The 18,998-nt window shown below is 39.2% G+C and overlaps 1 protein-coding gene and 1 long non-coding RNA gene across 2 annotated transcripts; both read left to right on the top strand.

The window, feature by feature from the left end:
- On the top strand, window positions 1-9,488 carry sash3 (SAM and SH3 domain containing 3). Its single transcript, XM_023290601.3, has 8 exons — window positions 1-251; window positions 2,698-2,793; window positions 4,001-4,135; window positions 5,300-5,435; window positions 6,375-6,532; window positions 7,007-7,219; window positions 7,321-7,465; window positions 8,792-9,488. Exons 1-8 carry the CDS (start codon window positions 192-194, stop codon window positions 9,040-9,042), a joined length of 1,194 nt encoding a protein of 397 aa, XP_023146369.2. The 5' UTR covers window positions 1-191; the 3' UTR covers window positions 9,043-9,488.
- Window positions 9,489-11,523: 2,035 nt separating this feature from the next.
- Window positions 11,524-12,931, top strand: LOC129350401 (uncharacterized). Its single transcript, XR_008603800.1, has 2 exons — window positions 11,524-11,705; window positions 12,437-12,931. It is a non-coding gene; the product is annotated as an uncharacterized LOC129350401 (long non-coding RNA).
- The last annotated feature ends 6,067 nt before the right edge of the window (window positions 12,932-18,998 follow it).

Here is an 18,998-nt window from a genome sequence, read left to right on the forward strand (position 1 = left end):
CATGTGACTTCCTGGCTTCTGCACTCCGTTCGGCTGCAGCAGAGTGCACCTCTCAGCCTTCCTCCTCAGTTTTTTTTTTAAACTGACTTCGGCTGTGACAGCTCAGTGACAGAAATCCTCAGTGACTCAAACCGGTGCAGCTTTCTGGCAGCTTTTCGTCCAGATAGATCCCAGGATCGCTGAGGGAGAAGATGTTGAGGCGAAGGCCTTCCAACGCCTCGGAGAAGGAGCAGGGGCAGCAGAAGAAGAAGGTGAGTCTTCGGTCATTACTTTGCTGTGAAAGACGTGAAAAGGATGAAGATGCTGTGCACAAGTTGAGCTTTTATATGTGTAAAACTTACAGGCTCCTGCTGTGTTGTGAAAAGATGTTATCACACACTTGTTTGCTCCTCAACACTGTACACAACCATCTTTGTGTGCACATCTCAACACAGGATGTCTGCTCAACGCGCAAACCTTTGCGGTGAAGCTGAACAAACCCACACACATGAAGACACACACAAAAACACAGAGCTCAGTGAGATGTTTGTGTCTAAAACAGAGCATTTTCTAAGCTTTCTAACTACCTCTGGCAACAACTCTGTGCTTTGTGCTCTTTTAGAACAGTAAAGTTCCTCTATTCTGGCAGGGTGAATCATTGCTGCAGATGTAGTTTGAGTCAGATCAGGCTTTGCGGCTTCTGCTGCCTTCGTCTCCAGCTGCCACAGTGAGAACAAGCCTCCCACACTCAACACCGGTGCCCTTATTTTCCATCCACATCTCCTCTCCTGTGGTCTAATTTACGCCTCGTCATTACACATCTCGTTGCCTTTGTTCTCTGCAATCATCTTCTAACACATTAGTGCCAGCGACAGTAAACGAGGCCGGAGAACGTCTCTGTCGCAGCGTTAATGCAGGATTGATTTCCCTGAAAGCTGTGTGGCTGTTAAATAAGAGCTGTTGTGGGAGAAAACAGGTGTTTACCAGCAGAATCTGTCATGTTAAAGGTCACTTGTTCTCCTGACTGCACTGGAGGTTTAGTTCTTCGGGTTCGACGCAGAGCATCAGTTGCTGGATGTCTGCACGGCAATGATTGGCTGCCAGCAGTTGCTAAAGCTTTGCCCGTTTCCTGTGGTTTCAGCAAAGAGAGAAGGATGAGCCGCGATAAGATTTTGCACAGTGACACAGTTAGATGGAAAATTAGACGACAAATTTCCATATCAGCGACATGAAACTCTAGATGTGGAAGTCAATGCAAAGAAGTCAGATTTTTGGCTCTTTTGGTCAAGAACGAGTCTTAATTTGGAGCATATGCAAATTGCACTTCATAAACCAGACTAGAACTGAAAGGATCAGTCCAAAAGCTGATTAGCTGATTAACAGAAAGTTTAGCAGGAGTTATTACTGATTAATTGTTCAAGTAAAATGCTCGAAGATGTGTTAGTTTTGCCTCAGTTGTGAGGATTTACAAGCTGAAAACCAACTATTTTAGAGCTTCATTGTGAGCACTGGAGAGAAGTTCACTATTGTTTGGCATTTTATAGACCAAATGATGAGTTAAATGATTTGTTTTTTCTTCTACAAAAGATAATCTAAACTAATGAAAAAAAAATCATTCTCTAATATAGAGAACTTTACCTCACTCTGTCTTTTTAACACTTTGAGACTAGAAATGCGCTGGAACTGAATTAATCCTAAAGGATGAATTTGTGTTGTATTGATTTACTCTCTGGGTGTTTTCTGTTTACGTGTGGCGTTGGCCAGTTTAAAACGCAGTTTTACGAGACTCTAATGAATCACCAGACCCCATTTCCTTCATGTTTCCTGCTCAGACGCTGCCACAGCACCATTCACAGTGCAAACTTTAATGACCCACATTCATGGCTTCATGTTTGATACAAGGCCAGTCTTTTAAGAACTTCCCCTGCAGCTTCATTCTCTTCACACATTTGAAGAGATAAGAACATATTGTGTGTGCGCACAGTCGTGAGATCAGCATTATCAGTGTTGCACCAAAAACCACCAAACAACCGACCGACATGTTTCTAAAGTTTTTCTGGTGATGCTTTTCTATTTACACTCCTTGACTTCTGTTTAACCCTTGTGTCGTCCTGCAGGTCAAACTGACCCGTTTTAAAGTTTGAAAATGTAGAAAGAAAAAAAAAATGTTTTCACGGTGAAACTTCTGATGTCCACATTCTCAACGTTTTCGGGCAATTTTTGAACATTTTTTGGTGGAAAAAAGAAATGTTAAAAAAATGTTTAAGAACATTCACCAAAAAAAATCAACCAAAATCCAGCGAATTCGCTGGATTTTGGTTGATTTTTTTGGTGAATGTTCTTAAAGAAAATATTAGAAGTTTTACTGATATATATGTAATCACTTTAGATATTTTTAATATTTTTTTGGAAGATTTTTAGTCATTTTGTGAAAATATTTACAAGAATTTTCTTGCCAAAATTTGGGGGATTTTTTTTTTTAAATAAAACTTTTAAGGGAAACTTTGAAGGAATTATTGGAATTTTCTTCCTGAAGGTTTTGCAAATTTTCAGAAATTTGGGGATTATTTGCTGAATTTTTGGAATTTTTTTCAGACATTAAACAATATTTTTTGGTGCCTGTACATGAAGACAACAGGAGGGTCAACTCTGTGTTTGCTCTTCTCTGCTTTTCCTCTTTCTGCTTTTAAACAAATGCATTTCACACTGTGTTTGCAGCTCACCCTGCAGAGGTCCAGCAGCTTCAAGGATTTCATGAAGCACAAACCAACCTCTCCTGTTGTGTCAGAGAAGGAGTTCACCCTGGAGGAGAATGTGAGTTGTTCCTCTCAAACGTTCAAAATGCAAACTCACACAAAAACAAGCAGACAGCCAGACTATCACAGTTTGGAAAAGTAGAAGTTGATTTTTAGTGCAATCTTTCTCTTTAAAGTTCCTAAATGACACTTCCCGGCAGATATGTTATCACATCGTTCCTCCTTCGTCATGCTGTGACCATCACATGCGGCCTCTGCATGGCTCTGCACCCAGTAGAAGCCAAGTGGAGACTGTGATCAGTTATGGCTGTTACAGAAGTGGCCGCTTTGTGCTTCCTGATTTAACACTCTGCATGTGTGAGCAGATGTTGACGCTTTTCAAAATTCACAGAACATATTAATCACTTCCCAGCAGCAGTGGGTGCGCTGGGTGGAAGTAGGAGGACGAATGAGTGCAGAAGCAGAGAGGAAGTAAGAAGGAGAAGCATTAGACGGAGCTCAGATGACAGCGGCGTGCAGACAGGATGTCCTCTGGTGCGAGCTAGTGAAGCAGAGAGCCTCTGACTGCAGGAGCAGCGAGCATCTAACCAGGAGCATCCCCCAGAGAATTTTACACATTAGAATTTCATTGTCATCCAGCTTCATTTCTATGCATTTACTCAGACGTCAAAGTCTTTGCTGAGAATTCAACTATCTGCCTCTGCAGCAGCTCGGTTCTTGTCATTGCGGTTGCTGAGTGTTTTACAGTTCACTACAAGACCTAATTAAGAAAAGTTACAACTCAAGTTAAGAATGTCTACAAGTGCATGGAAAGCTGCAAAACATCATTTAAGTACAGTTTGAAGGTCCTACAAGAATAAAGGAGCCACAGGCTGATGATTAAAAGGTCTAATAAAATCACCTGCATCATCTGCTGTAACAAACTGCCTCATAAATACACTGGAAACCTCATTAGCGTTCATTTACAAGCTCACGGCCACACATAGCACAACACTGAGAAACATGCAGGTGTGTGTGTCTGTGTGTGTGTGTGAGACTTTGTGGGTATCTGCAGCATGTGTGTATGCAAACCCCGTTACCACAAAGTCTGTAGGTTTTCTACTGTGGGAGTACTTGTGTAACTTCACAGCGATGCCACCATGAGAAATTGTATCAGTGAAATAGTCACTTTACTGACTAAACAACACTGCACCATATGTCCGCTAATCTCCTGACAACAGATAGCATTGAAATAGCTGAGGATGTTTTTTATTCTCCTGTCTCAGGTGGCAGATGGTGTGACAGCAGAAGAAGCAGTGAAAAGTGGCAGCAAGCTGGGAAAGAAGTGGCGCAACGTCATCTCACGTACGATGACCCGCAAAACATCCAAGATGGTGCAGAAGGCTCTAGCTGAAGAAGGGGTAAAGACGGTTACAGTTACAATAACCTGACTAACAGACTGAGGTGACAGTGTAATAGAGTAATAGAGAGCTGCTGTTGTTACAAACAGTTGCAACTGTCTCCACCTTGTGGACAAACACATGCACTGCGCTTTCAAAATAAAAGGCAGAAAGTACAAATTACTGACACTCATGCCTACTTGAGTATTTCAATTTGGAGCCATTTTATAGTTCTATTCCGACATGTTTCAGAGAATTATTGCACTAGATAGTAGTAATACTGAGTGCAATGTATGACTGCACTACTCACATAAAATTATATTGTGTTCTACACAAGAATTCCAGTTAATACCCAGCAAATAGAGCAGTAAAATGTAATGTACGCAACGATACATCACCATTATCTAATAATATCTAAAACTTTAGACTCACAGGAACAAATCACACTGTATTCATCATTTTTACTTTTGGTAATTAAAGTACAATTTTCTGATAATACTTTACTTAGATACCGTTTCCTTTGCTGTAGCTTTTACTTGTAATCAAATATTTTTACTGTATAGGTTTGCTGATGGTTACTTTTATAAAGAACTTGAGCACCTCCTGCACATCGCTGTTCTTTAAACTGAGTTTAGTGCTCTAAAATAATCACAAAACTGCAGAGGATTTTACAGGGTTAATGTACGTCAGACCAAACTAGATTCTATATTGACTTAAATGAGGCTTTATGATGTTCTTGAGGCTCCTTTATCAGCTGCTCATATCGACTTATGGCCTTATTTCAGGAATTTACATTGCAGTTAAATTATGGAGTAATTGAATATGTAGTAAGAAGATTATCAGACAAGTCAGAAATATAAATAAAAATAACAATAAATCTTGTTAGTGTAAAAAGAAATATGTTGATTTGTATTTTATCTTCAGTCGTCAGACTGAAGTGAAAAGCTAATTAGATCAGCAGTTTATTCTTTATATAGATTTCTCTTCTACTTTTGTTTTTTTAGTAAACCTATTTGTTTGTTTTTTGAGGGGGAGGAATTTGGTTCATGGTAGTTATATTTTTGATTTGCCTGAAAAGTTTTTCTCAGTTTAAATTATTTTTTATTTCCATTTGACGATATAGTATCTAAGTAAACTGAAGGCGACTTGACCTCTGACCTGCACTGTTGTCCTCTGTGTCTCCAGGGGGAGAGCGGTGAGGAACTGTCCCCCGTCTCCTCCGACTTCCTTCCAGATCTGAGTGCAGGACAGCGGACGTCTGTGTGCTCCACGGGCTCCGAGGACACGGCGCCCAGCCCCATCAGCCGCCAGCTCTCTGGCAGTAAGAGCTCATTTGTAAACCACAGCTTTCAACCAGAGGCAAAGGCAGAGTCTGACATACTTCAGTCAAATCTGACTACACAGACATGATACTATACACACACTTATATATACATTATATGCACATATATATTTACATCTAGTTTCACGCAAGTTAGACAGGTTCACAAAATTAGCCACCGAACTACCAGGGTGACTTAAAGTAAAGGGTGTCGCCATGGTAACACTCACCGACACCAGCTGACAGAAAGAAAGAGGAAATATAGGTCATCATTTCTGGTCTACTTATAACTTTACAAAACAACCAGAGGGGAATTCTTTGCTGAATCACGCCAGCAAAATAAGCATACAGCTGCTTATGTTTTCTGCTGCAGTGAAGGAAGCCGAGCGGTTTGATGTGGTTGTTTGGTCGACCATGTTTTGCCATTTAAAAAAAAAGCCTTAAATTACCCTGAATTCATAGCTAACTAGTCTGAAATAAGACAATCAAGAGTTAAAGGACTTTGCACAAGACATACATTTACACATCTGACTGTTGTACTATTCCTGGTCTACGTCTATTAGTGAACTGAGTGAAAAATTTGTCTATCTATTATCAGACTGATACTTACAACTCCTTACAGAGCTTATAGTTGATGAAGCGCTTTTATAATAGTAATGATGATGCTGATTTGCCACAATGTTGTCAAGACAAGCTATAAACTAGAATAAACAGTACAATAAACTACATATATTGCCACCAAAGCATTATGAGATCTGAAGTTTCAAAACCGAGGCAAAGAAATAACAGTGTGACAAAACATTTATTTAGAAAGTGCAACAAAAAAAATGTATATTTGTGTGGAATATGAGTGTTATATCCCTGGTTTCATATAGAGGCATTTACACTGTGTAAGCATTGTATCCAGAGCTGACCCTGCTTCTTATCTGCCCTCCTCAGGCAGCGACCGACAGAGTTTGGACTCTGGTTACTGCCAGAGGGACAGCATGAGACTGGAGGACAACGGCGTCTCCTACAACGGACCGTTCTGTGGTCGAGCTCTGGTCCACACCGACTTCACTCCCAGCCCCTACGATGTGGAGTCACTGAAACTCCAAGTGAGTCTCGGGGGGGGAAAGTCCTCCTCGCTTTGTGTTTGGCCCTCGGCCTCGTCTGCTGTCTCGACAGACCGTCCTCCAGGCAGCTTGTTAACCGTGTGAAACAAGACGAGCCGTTTTGATTATCATCCTTGAAGGCAGAGTTTAATCTACAAGGTCCATTACCGGCCGCCTGTTTGACAAAGTAACATAATTTCAGTCACCGCAGGTCAAATTATACACTAATATACCATAAGACAAGTCTGTTAGGTTAAAATGTTGACATATTCCATTTTCAGTGCTTCTACACAGGTGATAATTATTCAGAATAACTGGAAAGAGGTTTATTCATCAGTCAGATGGGTACAAACACTGACAAGGTGTTGATTTTTACACTCTCAGAGTTAAATATGAAGTGATAATGAATACAGAGTCTTGTTCCTTCTGCCAGCCTGTTTAAATCACCTCATCATTCATGCACCGTCTCTCTCACAGAAAGGAGACATCATCCACATCATCGAGAAGCCCCCAGTGGGCACCTGGACCGGGAAGCTCAACAACAAAGTGGGCTCCTTTAAGTTCATCTACGTCAACCTCCTGCCCGACGAGAGCCCCCCAACCAGGAGGAGACGCTGCAACAGTAAGACCAACCGAGCCAAAACCAAACCCAAAACCCTGGAGGAAGTCCTGGACAGCATCGGCCTGACGGTGAGACAAACAGGACCAGGCGTCTGCTGAGCTGCTTAATAATGTCCAAGAAGTAAACTCAGATGTGCAAAAACTTGCATTTATGTCCTCTTGTGTTTCAGGAGCTGAGTTCTTTGCTATCCATGCACGGTTTCCAGACTCTGGAGGACTTTGCAGGACTGAAGGAATCTCACCTGAATGAGCTGAACATCACCGACCCGGAGCTGCGCTCCAAGATCCTGAACACCGCTGAGCTGCTCGGAGACTGTAGGTTTACACGCTGCAGAGCCCTTAATGTCCCACAATGCTGCTGCTAGTGATAGGAAAATAAACTCTAATCCTAAATTTGAGTCACATCGGAGAAAAACGTCCCAATTAAACACGGCTGGTGATCTAAGAGTCACTTTGTACCACTCTGATGGTATCAGGCTGAGCTTTCTCTGCCTCATCTATGTAATTAGGTACATTTTATGGCTCACTTGCTGCACATTACACTCACGGTTTGCAGTTAGGCTCAGTATATCCCAAGAAATCCTACTTTATCTTGACATCTTGGCTCATCTGTGATCCAGAAAGATGGTTTATGGATTTTAATTTGCCTCACAATCAACTTCAGCAGTGCAATGTTTTTTTTTGTTGACTCGAAGTCTGTTCTCTTGTTGATTCTCTCAAATCTGAATGAATCCGCTGAGTTGAAATTAAGACTAAGAGAGAGTAGGTTTATAGGACTATAAAACAACTCGACTGTCTGGTTTTGATGGATTAAAAATGAATTACTCTCATTAGATTTTTTTATATTTTTTCTTAATCGTAGCTCCACTAAAAACCCTTTCCCATTATGAGTAATTATTTATTTTCTATCTACTTCTGTTTTTATGATTGGAGGTGAAGTCTATGAAATATTCCTCAATCAAACTAAAGTTACATTTTAGGGTTTCTCTCTGACAGGATTTTTAGAGCTGGAACTGATTTAAACCCAACTACTGTAAAACATAATGACTAATTGCAGGTTTACTATTTATGAGAGTGGAGATTTGATTGGGAGAATATACTACAGCGCCCCCTAGTGTGAAGGCAACCACCAACTCCTGTATTAGATTAGTCTCAGTATCGCCTGTACAAGGACTAATTTCAGATATAAGTTCACAAACAATATATATATATATATATATATATATCAGTTTGTGGGTTTTTCCTAGCATGGATGTTTTTGTAATTGTTTGTAATCTCATTCTGGTTGGTTTTAAAGAAACAATGATCAATATGTTTGATATAAAATGCACTAAATCACACTGTAAAGATAATGTAAACATGAGAGGATTCACAGACACAGTTAACAGCTGAAGATTTGAGATTTTACAGACAAAAAAACAGCTAAAAGAGACAATGTTAGATGTACACTCACCCGTTAGACTTCAGCTGAATGATAACGTTTTTCCACGAGTGTTGGATGTGAAAACCTCCTGCACATTCAGTAAGTTTCTGTCTCTGAGGCTGAACAGGACGAAAGAACCTGTCAGACTCCTGGAGAAATAAAAAGTGATCATACTGAGGCCTTTCTCTGACAAATGTGGTTGTTTTTGCCTCGTGTAGCTGAAGAGGAGCTGGAGCCAGAGGAGGAGGACAGATCTGGGGAGGACGCCAAGGAGCCGAGGGATTCAGGCTGCTTCGAGAGCTCAGAGAACCTGGAGAACGGACGCGAGGAGCCGAAGACGGAGGAGGAGGCAAACCAAGAAACAGAAGAACATGAGCAGGAGTCAGGGGAGTCGGAGGAGACCCAGACGGAGCAGCTGGAGGCCGTGCAGGAGCAGCTGCAGGAGCTCACAGTGGATGAAGGCTCCTGAGAAGTGACTGAAAAATGCCCTTTAACTAATGGTTCTCCATTTCAACATCTCTTCACAGTAAGAGAGCGGACTGTTGACAAACTCAAAATACTGTATGAACTCGAAGGTTTCCATTTTCCACAGTTTGCTTGGACTGTTGAGGAAGCTGGTTACATTGTTTTGATGGAACACATTGTCTTCTTGTCTGAATTATGTTGTTGTTTGCTGTTGTTTCACGTAAGGTGTCGTGTGAAGTGTCTGATTTTGATGGTACAAACTAAGCATTTAACGGTGTGCTATTGTATCCTATGTTTTCATGCCATGAAGACTCAAAACTATAAGAATGTAGAATATTTCCACTCATTTTTCCTGCAACTTGATTGCAGTTGTTTTACACATATTTCTGTGACATGTTATCATGAGGATGTGCTGTAAATAGACTTTAAATAAAAAATACTTCAGTGTGATGTGCATGATGCAGACTGTAAATTATTACAGCATCAGTTTTACATGTTTCACCTTCAGCAAGGTAATTAGAAAAGAACAAATTGAAAAGGCATTAAAAATCTGTACGAGTCCTGGATAATTAATGGCGGCTGTTTTGACTACATAACCTCAACTCAAGACCAGCTCACCAGCTGCTTACAAAGGCTTCTGCAACATCTCATTAGCAATGGAAGCTTGTGCAGTTGCCATGGCGATGATGAGTCCACATCATTTCCATGACAACGTAGCAGCTTCCAAATGAAGATGTTAACTGTGGGATGTGGCTGAAAGATCTGGAAAAACGTTGGTAAGTGGACTTTTAGTAAAGATTACTTTTCTCTAGCAGTATAGTCCCATCTCAGTATGTTTCTCTGATGGGTTTATTAATGACTTAGTGTGGGGTTACGTCTGCTGTGGTGAGTTTTGTTGGTTTAGTTTAACTTTTTCCTCTGCTGAAAGGAAGTGGGATGAACATGTTCGTATCAAACTGGACTAAGCTGAGTGACAACAGTTAATGCAGACGCATCCACACAAACGAGCACCACAGCTTCTTTGTGGTCACCAGAACAAAGCTGTCAGATGAACATATAATAATTAAAAATTCAAGTCATAAAGTTGTTCTGGTTATGGGTACCATGAGATATCAGAGCCTGCTGTGTTTTCTATGGGACTCAGCTGAAACCCACCAAGAAAAAATGGAAGGCAAAGCAGCATTGAATTGGTAATAACACATTTTTAAATGTTAATTTATTTGCAAAAGGCCCCAGTAGGCTCCACAGTAATGCAACAGAATACTAATAAGGAAGAGACGGTGTAGCGGTGGGTCATTGTTCTTCAGCAGCCTCTGTTGTAACCTATAAGACAGTTGCAAATATGCTTGATAACAGGAGCCTTAGTGTTTGTTGGGTTTCCATGTATATTTTTGCAGGGCCTTAACTTTCATGTTAAATTAGTCATATAATTGGTTATAGTATATGTTGTTGTGTGGTCCAGTATATATGTGTTATATAACTAGCAGTGGACTGACTAGAATTTGCTCTGCTTGGTTCAACAGCTCTACAAGCTAATGGCTATTGTCATTTTTCTCAAAAGGAACTAGGTGTTTACAACAAGCAGCAACATCTGGGGCTCCACAATTAACCCAACATCCAAGTGCCAAAAACTGCAGTTCCACAGATGGCCACTTGAGGCTGATTCCAAATTAAGTCAATCCACATGAACCCACATGATAATATGTCCAACTGTATAGCAGAATACATTTGTTTATAGAATGGTAAAATAAAAACAGCATTGGTCTCTATGATTAATTTCCCCATTCATGACAACTTAGCACTAAATAGAAGTACAGCAGAGAGTGAATGCCATCAGTTTTTGCAGGTATTTGGTCGCATGTCTTGATGGTGGTGCTACATGAAAAGCGAAGGGTTATCACAGGTTATCCTGAAGGGAAATGTCTGCACTAGGTAATCTAATGTATAGTTGTTAAGATGTTTTAGTGTGTAACAATGTAATGAACCAAGCAATAGGGTCCGTGTACGGATCTGGTAATTGGATTTTCCGTTCTGAAACAGGTATTGAAAAACAAAATAGGAGTGGTTATTTGATTTTCGATTTAAAATACAAAAATTAAAATTGACATACAAGGCGTTTTTCCTTTTCATGATCAAAAAGGGATATACGATTTTTTTAAAAAAATGCTTTGATTTTCGTTTTATATTTAGAATAACAAGAAAGTAAAATCAGTAAGAGACAGAAACGAAAAAAGGTCCGTTTTTTCATTTTCTGAGACCGGAAGTGGTCATCAGCAAGAGTAGAGCCAAACAGAGTAAGGTGCATAGACTGTACATACATTTTTTTTTCGTGAGTTTTCATGGTCAAAATGAGAGATCAGGTGGCCGATCTTAAAATAAATCAATACTGATTTTTTTTATAGAGCGTTAAAGTTTTGCGAAGCCGGGGGGCGGGACTACTTGATTGACAGTCCGGTCTGGAATGATTGACAGGTCCTATGGAGGAGGCAGCAGAGACTCTGCTCTCGTAGTTTGGAGTAATTCTGATATAATAACTGTTGGTTTATTTATCGGTGCAGCAGCACAACATTTTCCACAGACAGTTTTCCTGCCCGTTGGCTTGTTTTAACCAGTTTTCTACCTTCGGCTGATTCTACCAGCAGACACTGAAAGGACTCTGATAGTTCGGTAAGTAAATGTTTATTTTCGTATCGGTGCCGCTTTTAATGCACTTTATATGCAGCTTTAGTGTCAGATGTAATGTGTGCCATGCACTCCAGATGTTGGTGGAGTTTGTTTCAGTGTGTGTTGACCAGAGAAGAAAGTTAGCATAGTAAATATTAGCTTTAATGTTAGCGATGCTAACCGAGCTAGCTGTTCAGTCGTAGTCTGATTAAAGCTAACGTAGCATTAAGCTAACGATGTTTGTGTTGAGTTACATGTAAACAACTGAAGTGTGTTGTGTTCCTGTAATGTGGTTCATTAAGTTCATAAAACTGTGGCTGGTTGACATTAATGTAACGTTCAGGAAACTTAAATGTGATAAAAACAGTAACGTTAATGTTGTAGTTGTCAGTAATCAGCTTTAATTTGACACTAAAACAGACTCTGATAGTTTTAAATGACATCAGTTTCATTTCACGAGTATTTATTTGAAAGAGGAAGTTTACAACAACACAACATGTGCGGGGGGTTAAAAGCAAATGGGTGTTAGTAAAATAAAAATAAATAAACAGAACTAAAAGTGAACTTCATGTTGACACTGATGCTCATTCCAACCAGGAACAAAGTAAAAGATAATCAGTACAAAAAAAGAAACTCTTCCTGTTCACCTCTTCAAGCCCAAAAACACACCGCAGTAGCACCCTAAACTAAAACTACCAATTGATTCCCTGTTTCCCTTTCTGAACAATTCAAAGGTCCCTCTCTATCTCCCCACACATCCACCAACCACTGGAACACATCTCCAAAGTTCTGCCAGGCCAGCTCAGCTTCCCTTCAGAAGAAGTTCCACCAGATGAAGGAGCCTTTTTAGAGGCAGCTGGCATCGTGATTGGACTGTACTTTGGTCTGTTCCAATCCAGCTTCAGCTCCAGAGACGGCAGGCGGGACAAGTCAACGGAGGCCTGGTGGATGAAGGCATGCAGCTGAGTACAATCCAGAAAACAACAGAGGAGGAGTGCAGCGGCCAGAACACACAGAGTAGTATCCTATCCTATGTCTCTTAGAAAACATCATAGTATAGCCTTTGGTATGAAAAAACGCCATCATATACATCATATATTGTACAAATAACAAGTCAAAGGAAAGAGACATACATTGTAGAATTGTAGTAATTGTGGGCTGACTGATTTACTGATTATCAGTATTTTATTTTTTACTGATTTACGGTAATAAATACATTTAAAAATGGCGCTACTTTGGCTCTGAACCTTTATCTACCTGTGGTCGCTCTGTCTTCTGGAGTGATTTGATTGGTTATACGTCACGAATAAAACTCCTTTTACTTAACATCTGTAAACAAAACAAAAACGTATCAACAAAGTTTTCTGTTAAAGTTTGTGTTCTTCTAAGTTTATCTCCAAGATTTTAAATACTTTCATTTACTGCAGTTTTTCAAATGTTTGTTGCACATGCTCCCGACCAAACCAGTCCAGGTGGAAGACGATGTGAAGAGAAAGCTCCTGAGGATGAATATCACACATTTATGTTGGAAATAAATGTCCTTTAATTTGACATTGTCAAGCAAATGATGTTCAAATCTTTGAGTGTTTTGTTGATGTTGGTTTCTAAATGTTTTTTGACACTCGGCCCCAAAGATTAAAACCTTTTGCGGCTCACAAGCTGCAACAATTCACACATTATCAACTATCTTTCTGACTAAGATAAAAAGTGAAAAACTGCCTGATTCCTGCATCATGAATGTAAATCTTTTTGGTTTTTATGACAGTAAACTGAATATATTTGGGTTTGACATTTTATAAACCAAAACAAGAAATGAATTAGTGCACAAAACAATCAACAGATTAATGGACAAAGAAAATGTGTTTTCCAACATATATGGCTGAAGTACTACATTACAAGATACATCCAATTTTAATTCAATTTTATTTATATAACACCAATTACAGGTCAAATTGTCTCAAGACGCTTTATTTTTATATTTTTTTGTCATATTTAAAATATGACAAAGTAAGAAATTTAAACCTCTTGACTAATCCAATTTATTATTTGGTTTTAAGAGACTAATGGACAATTAAAATAAGTTTCTCCACTAAAACTAATAAACATGAGGTCAAATAGAAGGAAGAGTTTTAAATACTGCAGTCCCACGACGACAAGAATAAAGTTTGTAAACAAAAAGTAAATCTGCAGGTGGATTCCATTAAAGTCCTAATAAATGATAATAAAGTGTGATACTAAAGGTTTGTGGTGCTAAAAATGTCCAAGTAAAGATATGAAGTTGAACATCTGGATGGAGGTTGATAAAAGTTGACCTCCCTTCATTTCTCTGGAGCGACTCTATGGATTTTATGGATGGTGGTTAAAGACCTGCTCTTCTAGTGGTCTTCCTTCTAGTGGCTGTAAAAAGTCAGTCCATCCTGGCCGACTTCAGAACCTCTTCATGACAACTTGTTCTGCCTCCGACCTTGTGGAAACTCCAGAAACTCGGGAAAACCCGTGGAGACTCGAAGAACTCGTGGAGACTCGAAGAACTCGTCGGGCGGGGGAAGGTGTGGTGGGCGGTGGGGGGAGGTGGGGGAGTAGAGGGGGGAGGCCGCCACCCACCTCCCCGCCTACTCTCCGCCCTGACTCCACCCAGACTCCGCCCTGGCTCCACCCATGTGGTCACTTCAGGAACTACGATGTCAAAGGGACGACGAATTTATGTCTTTTTATCTGATCTGTAGCTCAGTGAGTTAAGGATTTGCCTATGGAGCTGCAGGTCGCTGGTTCAAGACCAGACAGTTCTTAAATTTTCTCAAAATTCTGACAAAGACAAAGAATTAAAATGCCGGTGGTGGGTCTTGAACCTGCGACCTTCCACTTGGTAGTCTGTCTTCTTTTCCCCTGAGCTATTCGCTCAGATACTAATTTTACTTTTTTTTGCGCATTTATCATCTATTTTTTGTCGTTTTCGAGTTTTTTTTTAACTCGAGTCTCGACTCGACCGTTTTTCTCAGGAGGTTGGACTTCAGCCTTTGTGCTGGAGGGTGGAACCCTCAATTCCAAGACTTTCCAAAGCCCCCACACCTCCCGAGTCCTCAGGACCTGAGCTTTCACACAGTCTGAGGGCTGAAATTTTCTAAGTCCCACAGTAGTTCTCTGTTAGTTGGAACCTTCAGACAGTCTGAGGACTGAAATCTTAGAAGTTCTTGAGTAGTTCTCTGTTAGTTTGAACCTTCAGACAGTCTGAGGACTGAAATCTTAAAAGTTTCTCAGTACTTCTCTGTTAGTTTGAACTTTCTGCTTAACAGAAGCCTTAAAACTTGTGACCATGAGTCTTGATTTCACATTTAGATCATCCATCTGAGTTTTTCTCAGACCTTCACCTGTGGGTTTTTTAGAAATCCTCAACAAACTTTGATTCTCTTCACTGAACAGTAAAGTTTGTGGAGATCAGCAGTTAACATTAGTTTGATCGATGCCTTCAACTACTAGTAGACTTTATCTGGAAAGCAGTTTTCTGAAATGAGTTCTTAGTAAATCTGTCCACAATCAAACCAAGAACATAGAAAGAGGAAATGTTTGAAGAAACAACTTGATGTTTTCATTTCAGACTAGAAAACGCTTTAAGACTTTTATCTGTTATTGTCTCATCTTCTAAAGTTTAACTGGTGTCTTTTCAAATGTTTTGTCTTGAGTTTGATTCTTCTTAAATGTTTAGTTTTGCTCTTTTCTCACCTTTTATTCTTTTCTAATGTCTGATTTGATTTCAAAATGTTTTGTCTTTTTGTTTGATTTTTTTTTTCAAATGTTTTATTGGCTTGTTTGAAAAATTTCCTTTTCTTTCCCAATGTTTAATTTTTCCATTAAATCTTTAAGGTTTTTCATTTTAAATGTTTTACCACCTTTTAATGTTTAATTTTCTTTTTAAATGCTTCATTGTATTTTCTGTTTAATTCCTATTTAAAGTTTTATTGTCTTTAAGATTTAATTTTCTAATTAAACATTTAATTTTCTAATTAAATATTTTGTCTTTTTAAAGGTTTAATCTAATTAAATATTTTGTATTTTTTAAATGTTTAATATGCTTGTTTAATTGTACTCTTAAATGTTTAATTATCTAAAATATTTCTTCTTCAATATTTAGTATTTTTGTTTAAAAAAATTTGTTTAATTTCATAATTACATGTTTTGTATCATCTTTTTAATTATCTAATTAAATATTTTGTCTGTTTAACATAATTTAATTGTATTTAATTTTTAATTTTCTTTTAAAAAGTTTTACTGTATTAAATGTTTTTTTCCTTTGATTTAATTGCTTTTTGTTAATGTAGATTATTTCTTTAATCTTTTTTCTGTCAAGATTTTAACCCCAACCTTAAAAATGAAACAAACCCTTAAATCACAATAAAAATACTTCTGTTGTCACAATCATGAGTTAGTCAATTATTCAGTTTATCAATTCAACTTTATTTGTTTAGCATCTTTTACACAGATGACAAAACTAAACAAGCAAAGAAAAAAAAACTATGCTAAAACTATGATTAAAACTCAGAAACATATTTTTAAAAAAAGATTTAACATGGTAATAAAATGTGTTGTGTCCAGGGGATGGAGGGAGTTTATTGAAGTCTTCTTGGGCTCACATGGGAAATCATTTAAAATATAAATTTGATATTCAGTCTAAGGAAACTGGAAACTGCAGAGCGACGGAAGAACCAACAATATCTGCTGTTTTCTCCTTTAATGAGTCGACTCTTCTTGTGCTTTCAGACCAAAGAACTACAGACTCTTCACAACCTGCTCAAACTCTTCATACAGGACCTCACCACACAGGTCAAGAAGGTTTCCATCTCATTTCTACTCTGAAGCTCACCTTCTCCTGCTCAAACTGCTGACAAATGTTTCTGCTGCTCTAAAGTCTGCTCTCCAGAACTTCCTAAAAACTCTCAAAGTCTCTTCTGCTGCAGGTTGCTTTGTAGAACTGTTACAGAAAACCTCACTAAACCACATGGAGGGGCCTCAAGATAGTCGTCCAAATGAAACCATACAAAAACCAAACTAGCACAACCCAAACGCTAAAGTCTCCTGCAGCCTACCAGAGAACCTCTGAGAACAGAGAATCAGGACAGGAACTCTTACCTTCTGGACAACCAACATTGGTTCACAGACAAGAATACAGAATGTGTCTGACCAAAAACCTCTAAAGACTCACTACAGCCAAGATAAAGACAAAACTCAGCTGCACCAAATCCACTAATCACTGCACACATTAGCACCATGTGCTAACTGTGGCTAAAGAACCACATTTACCAAGACAACTATCCAGTACAAAGCCCTAAAACACACCAAGAAACACATTAAAGACGATTTTACTGCTGGAAGCTGCAAGCCAACGCCTTAAAGAACAAACTAAAGCAATGGAGCCAAACCCGGTTCTGTGGTGAAGAGAAACAGAGGAAATGTTTCACTGCAGCCAAATAAAGCAGGAAGACACTGAGCTGCTCAGGTGTTCCTGATAATACCAAGCAGCCACCTGGACAGCCAATAGGAACACAGCTTACTGGAAGTCCAGAGGGCTGGGTTAGTGAAAGGAAATTTAATTTAAAGTTGAAGCAGAAAGTTAACAAAGAAAGTTGAAAACCACCTTCTGATACCTGAAATCTCTGAGTTTTCACATAAAGAACACCTGAACATGTCAAACTGGTTCCATAGTAGAACCATCATTGTAAATACGTCACAGTATGGTGTGTTGCTCCAAAAACATTATGACCCGGCTGTCTAGGGTCACCAAGGAGCAACACAAAAACAGGACAAACGCTGGTTTCCAGGGGGTTAGGAGGATATTTATTTGAAAGAGGAAGTTTCCAACCACATAACGTGAGCAGAAAAATCACAAAGTCTGTCTTTAGTTCAGCTGAAAATATTAGTTTTTGTCTTTTTTATTGACCAAACTTTTCAGGAAGTAGATGAAGAATAATTAAAGCTCTCATGTAGAAGTCCAACTTATTTTGGATCCTTGTGGAGAGTTTAATCTTAGAGTTTGTAAAGCTGTTGAGTTTTTAGAGTCACATGGATTGTTTTGACATTTAATAACCGAGTCCTGAAATAAATTACAGTTGTGGATTTCTGTCATTTAGTCTGGACTAAACAAATAACAGCAGCATAAATCTCAAACGTCATTATGAGGAGTCTGGACTGAAGTTTCTCACTTGATAATGATCAAAACATGAAATTTAGGTTGGTTTAAAGGAATATTCCACCTTAAATCTTTGAATGTTGACCTGAAAGGTTGGTTTCAGAAAGTATTCCACCTACAAGGTCCTCACACATCCACCTTAAAGGAACATTCCACCAAAAATCCTTGGACATGCACCTAAAATGTTGGTTTAACCGAGTATTCCATCCAAAATCCTCAAAGAGACCTGGGGGGCTGGTTAAAAGTAATATTCCACCTAAAACTTCAAATATAGACTCCAAAGGGTGGTTTAGAAAGAATCCTTCAATGTAGACCAAAAAAAGTTAGTATGGAGGAATATTCCACCTGAAATGTAGACCTGAGAAGTTGGTTTGGAAGAATATACCATCCTTAAATGTAGACTAAAAGACGGTTTGGAAGAAAATTCCACCTAAAATCCTCCAATGTAGACCTAAAAGGTGAGTTTAATGGTATATTCCACCTAAAATTCACTACTGTAGACCTTGGAGGTTGATCTGATGGTATATTCTACCCAACATCCTGGAACATTTACCTAAAAGGTTGGTTTAATGGTATATTCCCAGAAGAACCCTTGAACACTGGGCTTAATGGTATATTCCACCCAAAATACTTGTACATATACCAAGAAGTCAGTGTAAAGGAAATGTAGACCTAAAAGGATTGTTTAAATGAATATTTAAACGATTATTTCCATGATTTAATAATCTGTTATCAGTCAGAACCCTGGCAAACTTATTTTCGTCAGTTTTTTAGTGGAAGTCACAAATAAAGGAGCTCTTGGTTTTTCCCAGCGTTACTGAGTCCAAAGCTGCTGTTTCAACACAGACACGTTCACATGGATCCACAAACCTCTCAGCACTCAAACACCCACAGACAGGAGGCCGGCTGGGCCGAGGCTCGGCGGCGTCCTCAGACCCACGAGTCGGGGAGTCGCTGAACTTGTTGGTCCGGTTTGAAGGCCTCCATGTGGTCCAGTAGAAGTCCACGTAGTCGGTGTTGGCTTTGAACCGCAGCGACTGGCCTCCATCAGGTGGACCGGCTCGTCCTTGTAGGACTCCTCCTGTAAGCCTTGAGGGGACCACAGGAACATTCAG

This window comes from Amphiprion ocellaris, chromosome 13 (genome assembly GCF_022539595.1).
Source record: "Amphiprion ocellaris isolate individual 3 ecotype Okinawa chromosome 13, ASM2253959v1, whole genome shotgun sequence".
Lineage (NCBI taxonomy): Eukaryota > Metazoa > Chordata > Actinopteri > Pomacentridae > Amphiprion > Amphiprion ocellaris.

Excerpts from the sequence above, each read along its gene's own strand:
- sash3 (XM_023290601.3), top strand. The coding sequence starts at position 192 with ATGTTGAGGCGAAGGCCTTCCAACGCCTCGGAGAAGGAGCAGGGGCAG. Across the intron at positions 5,436-6,374 it reads CAGCCGCCAGCTCTCTGGCA|GCAGCGACCGACAGAGTTTG; the intron begins GTAAGAGCTCAT and ends TGCCCTCCTCAG. Across the intron at positions 7,466-8,791 it reads CGCTGAGCTGCTCGGAGACT|CTGAAGAGGAGCTGGAGCCA; the intron begins GTAGGTTTACAC and ends TGCCTCGTGTAG.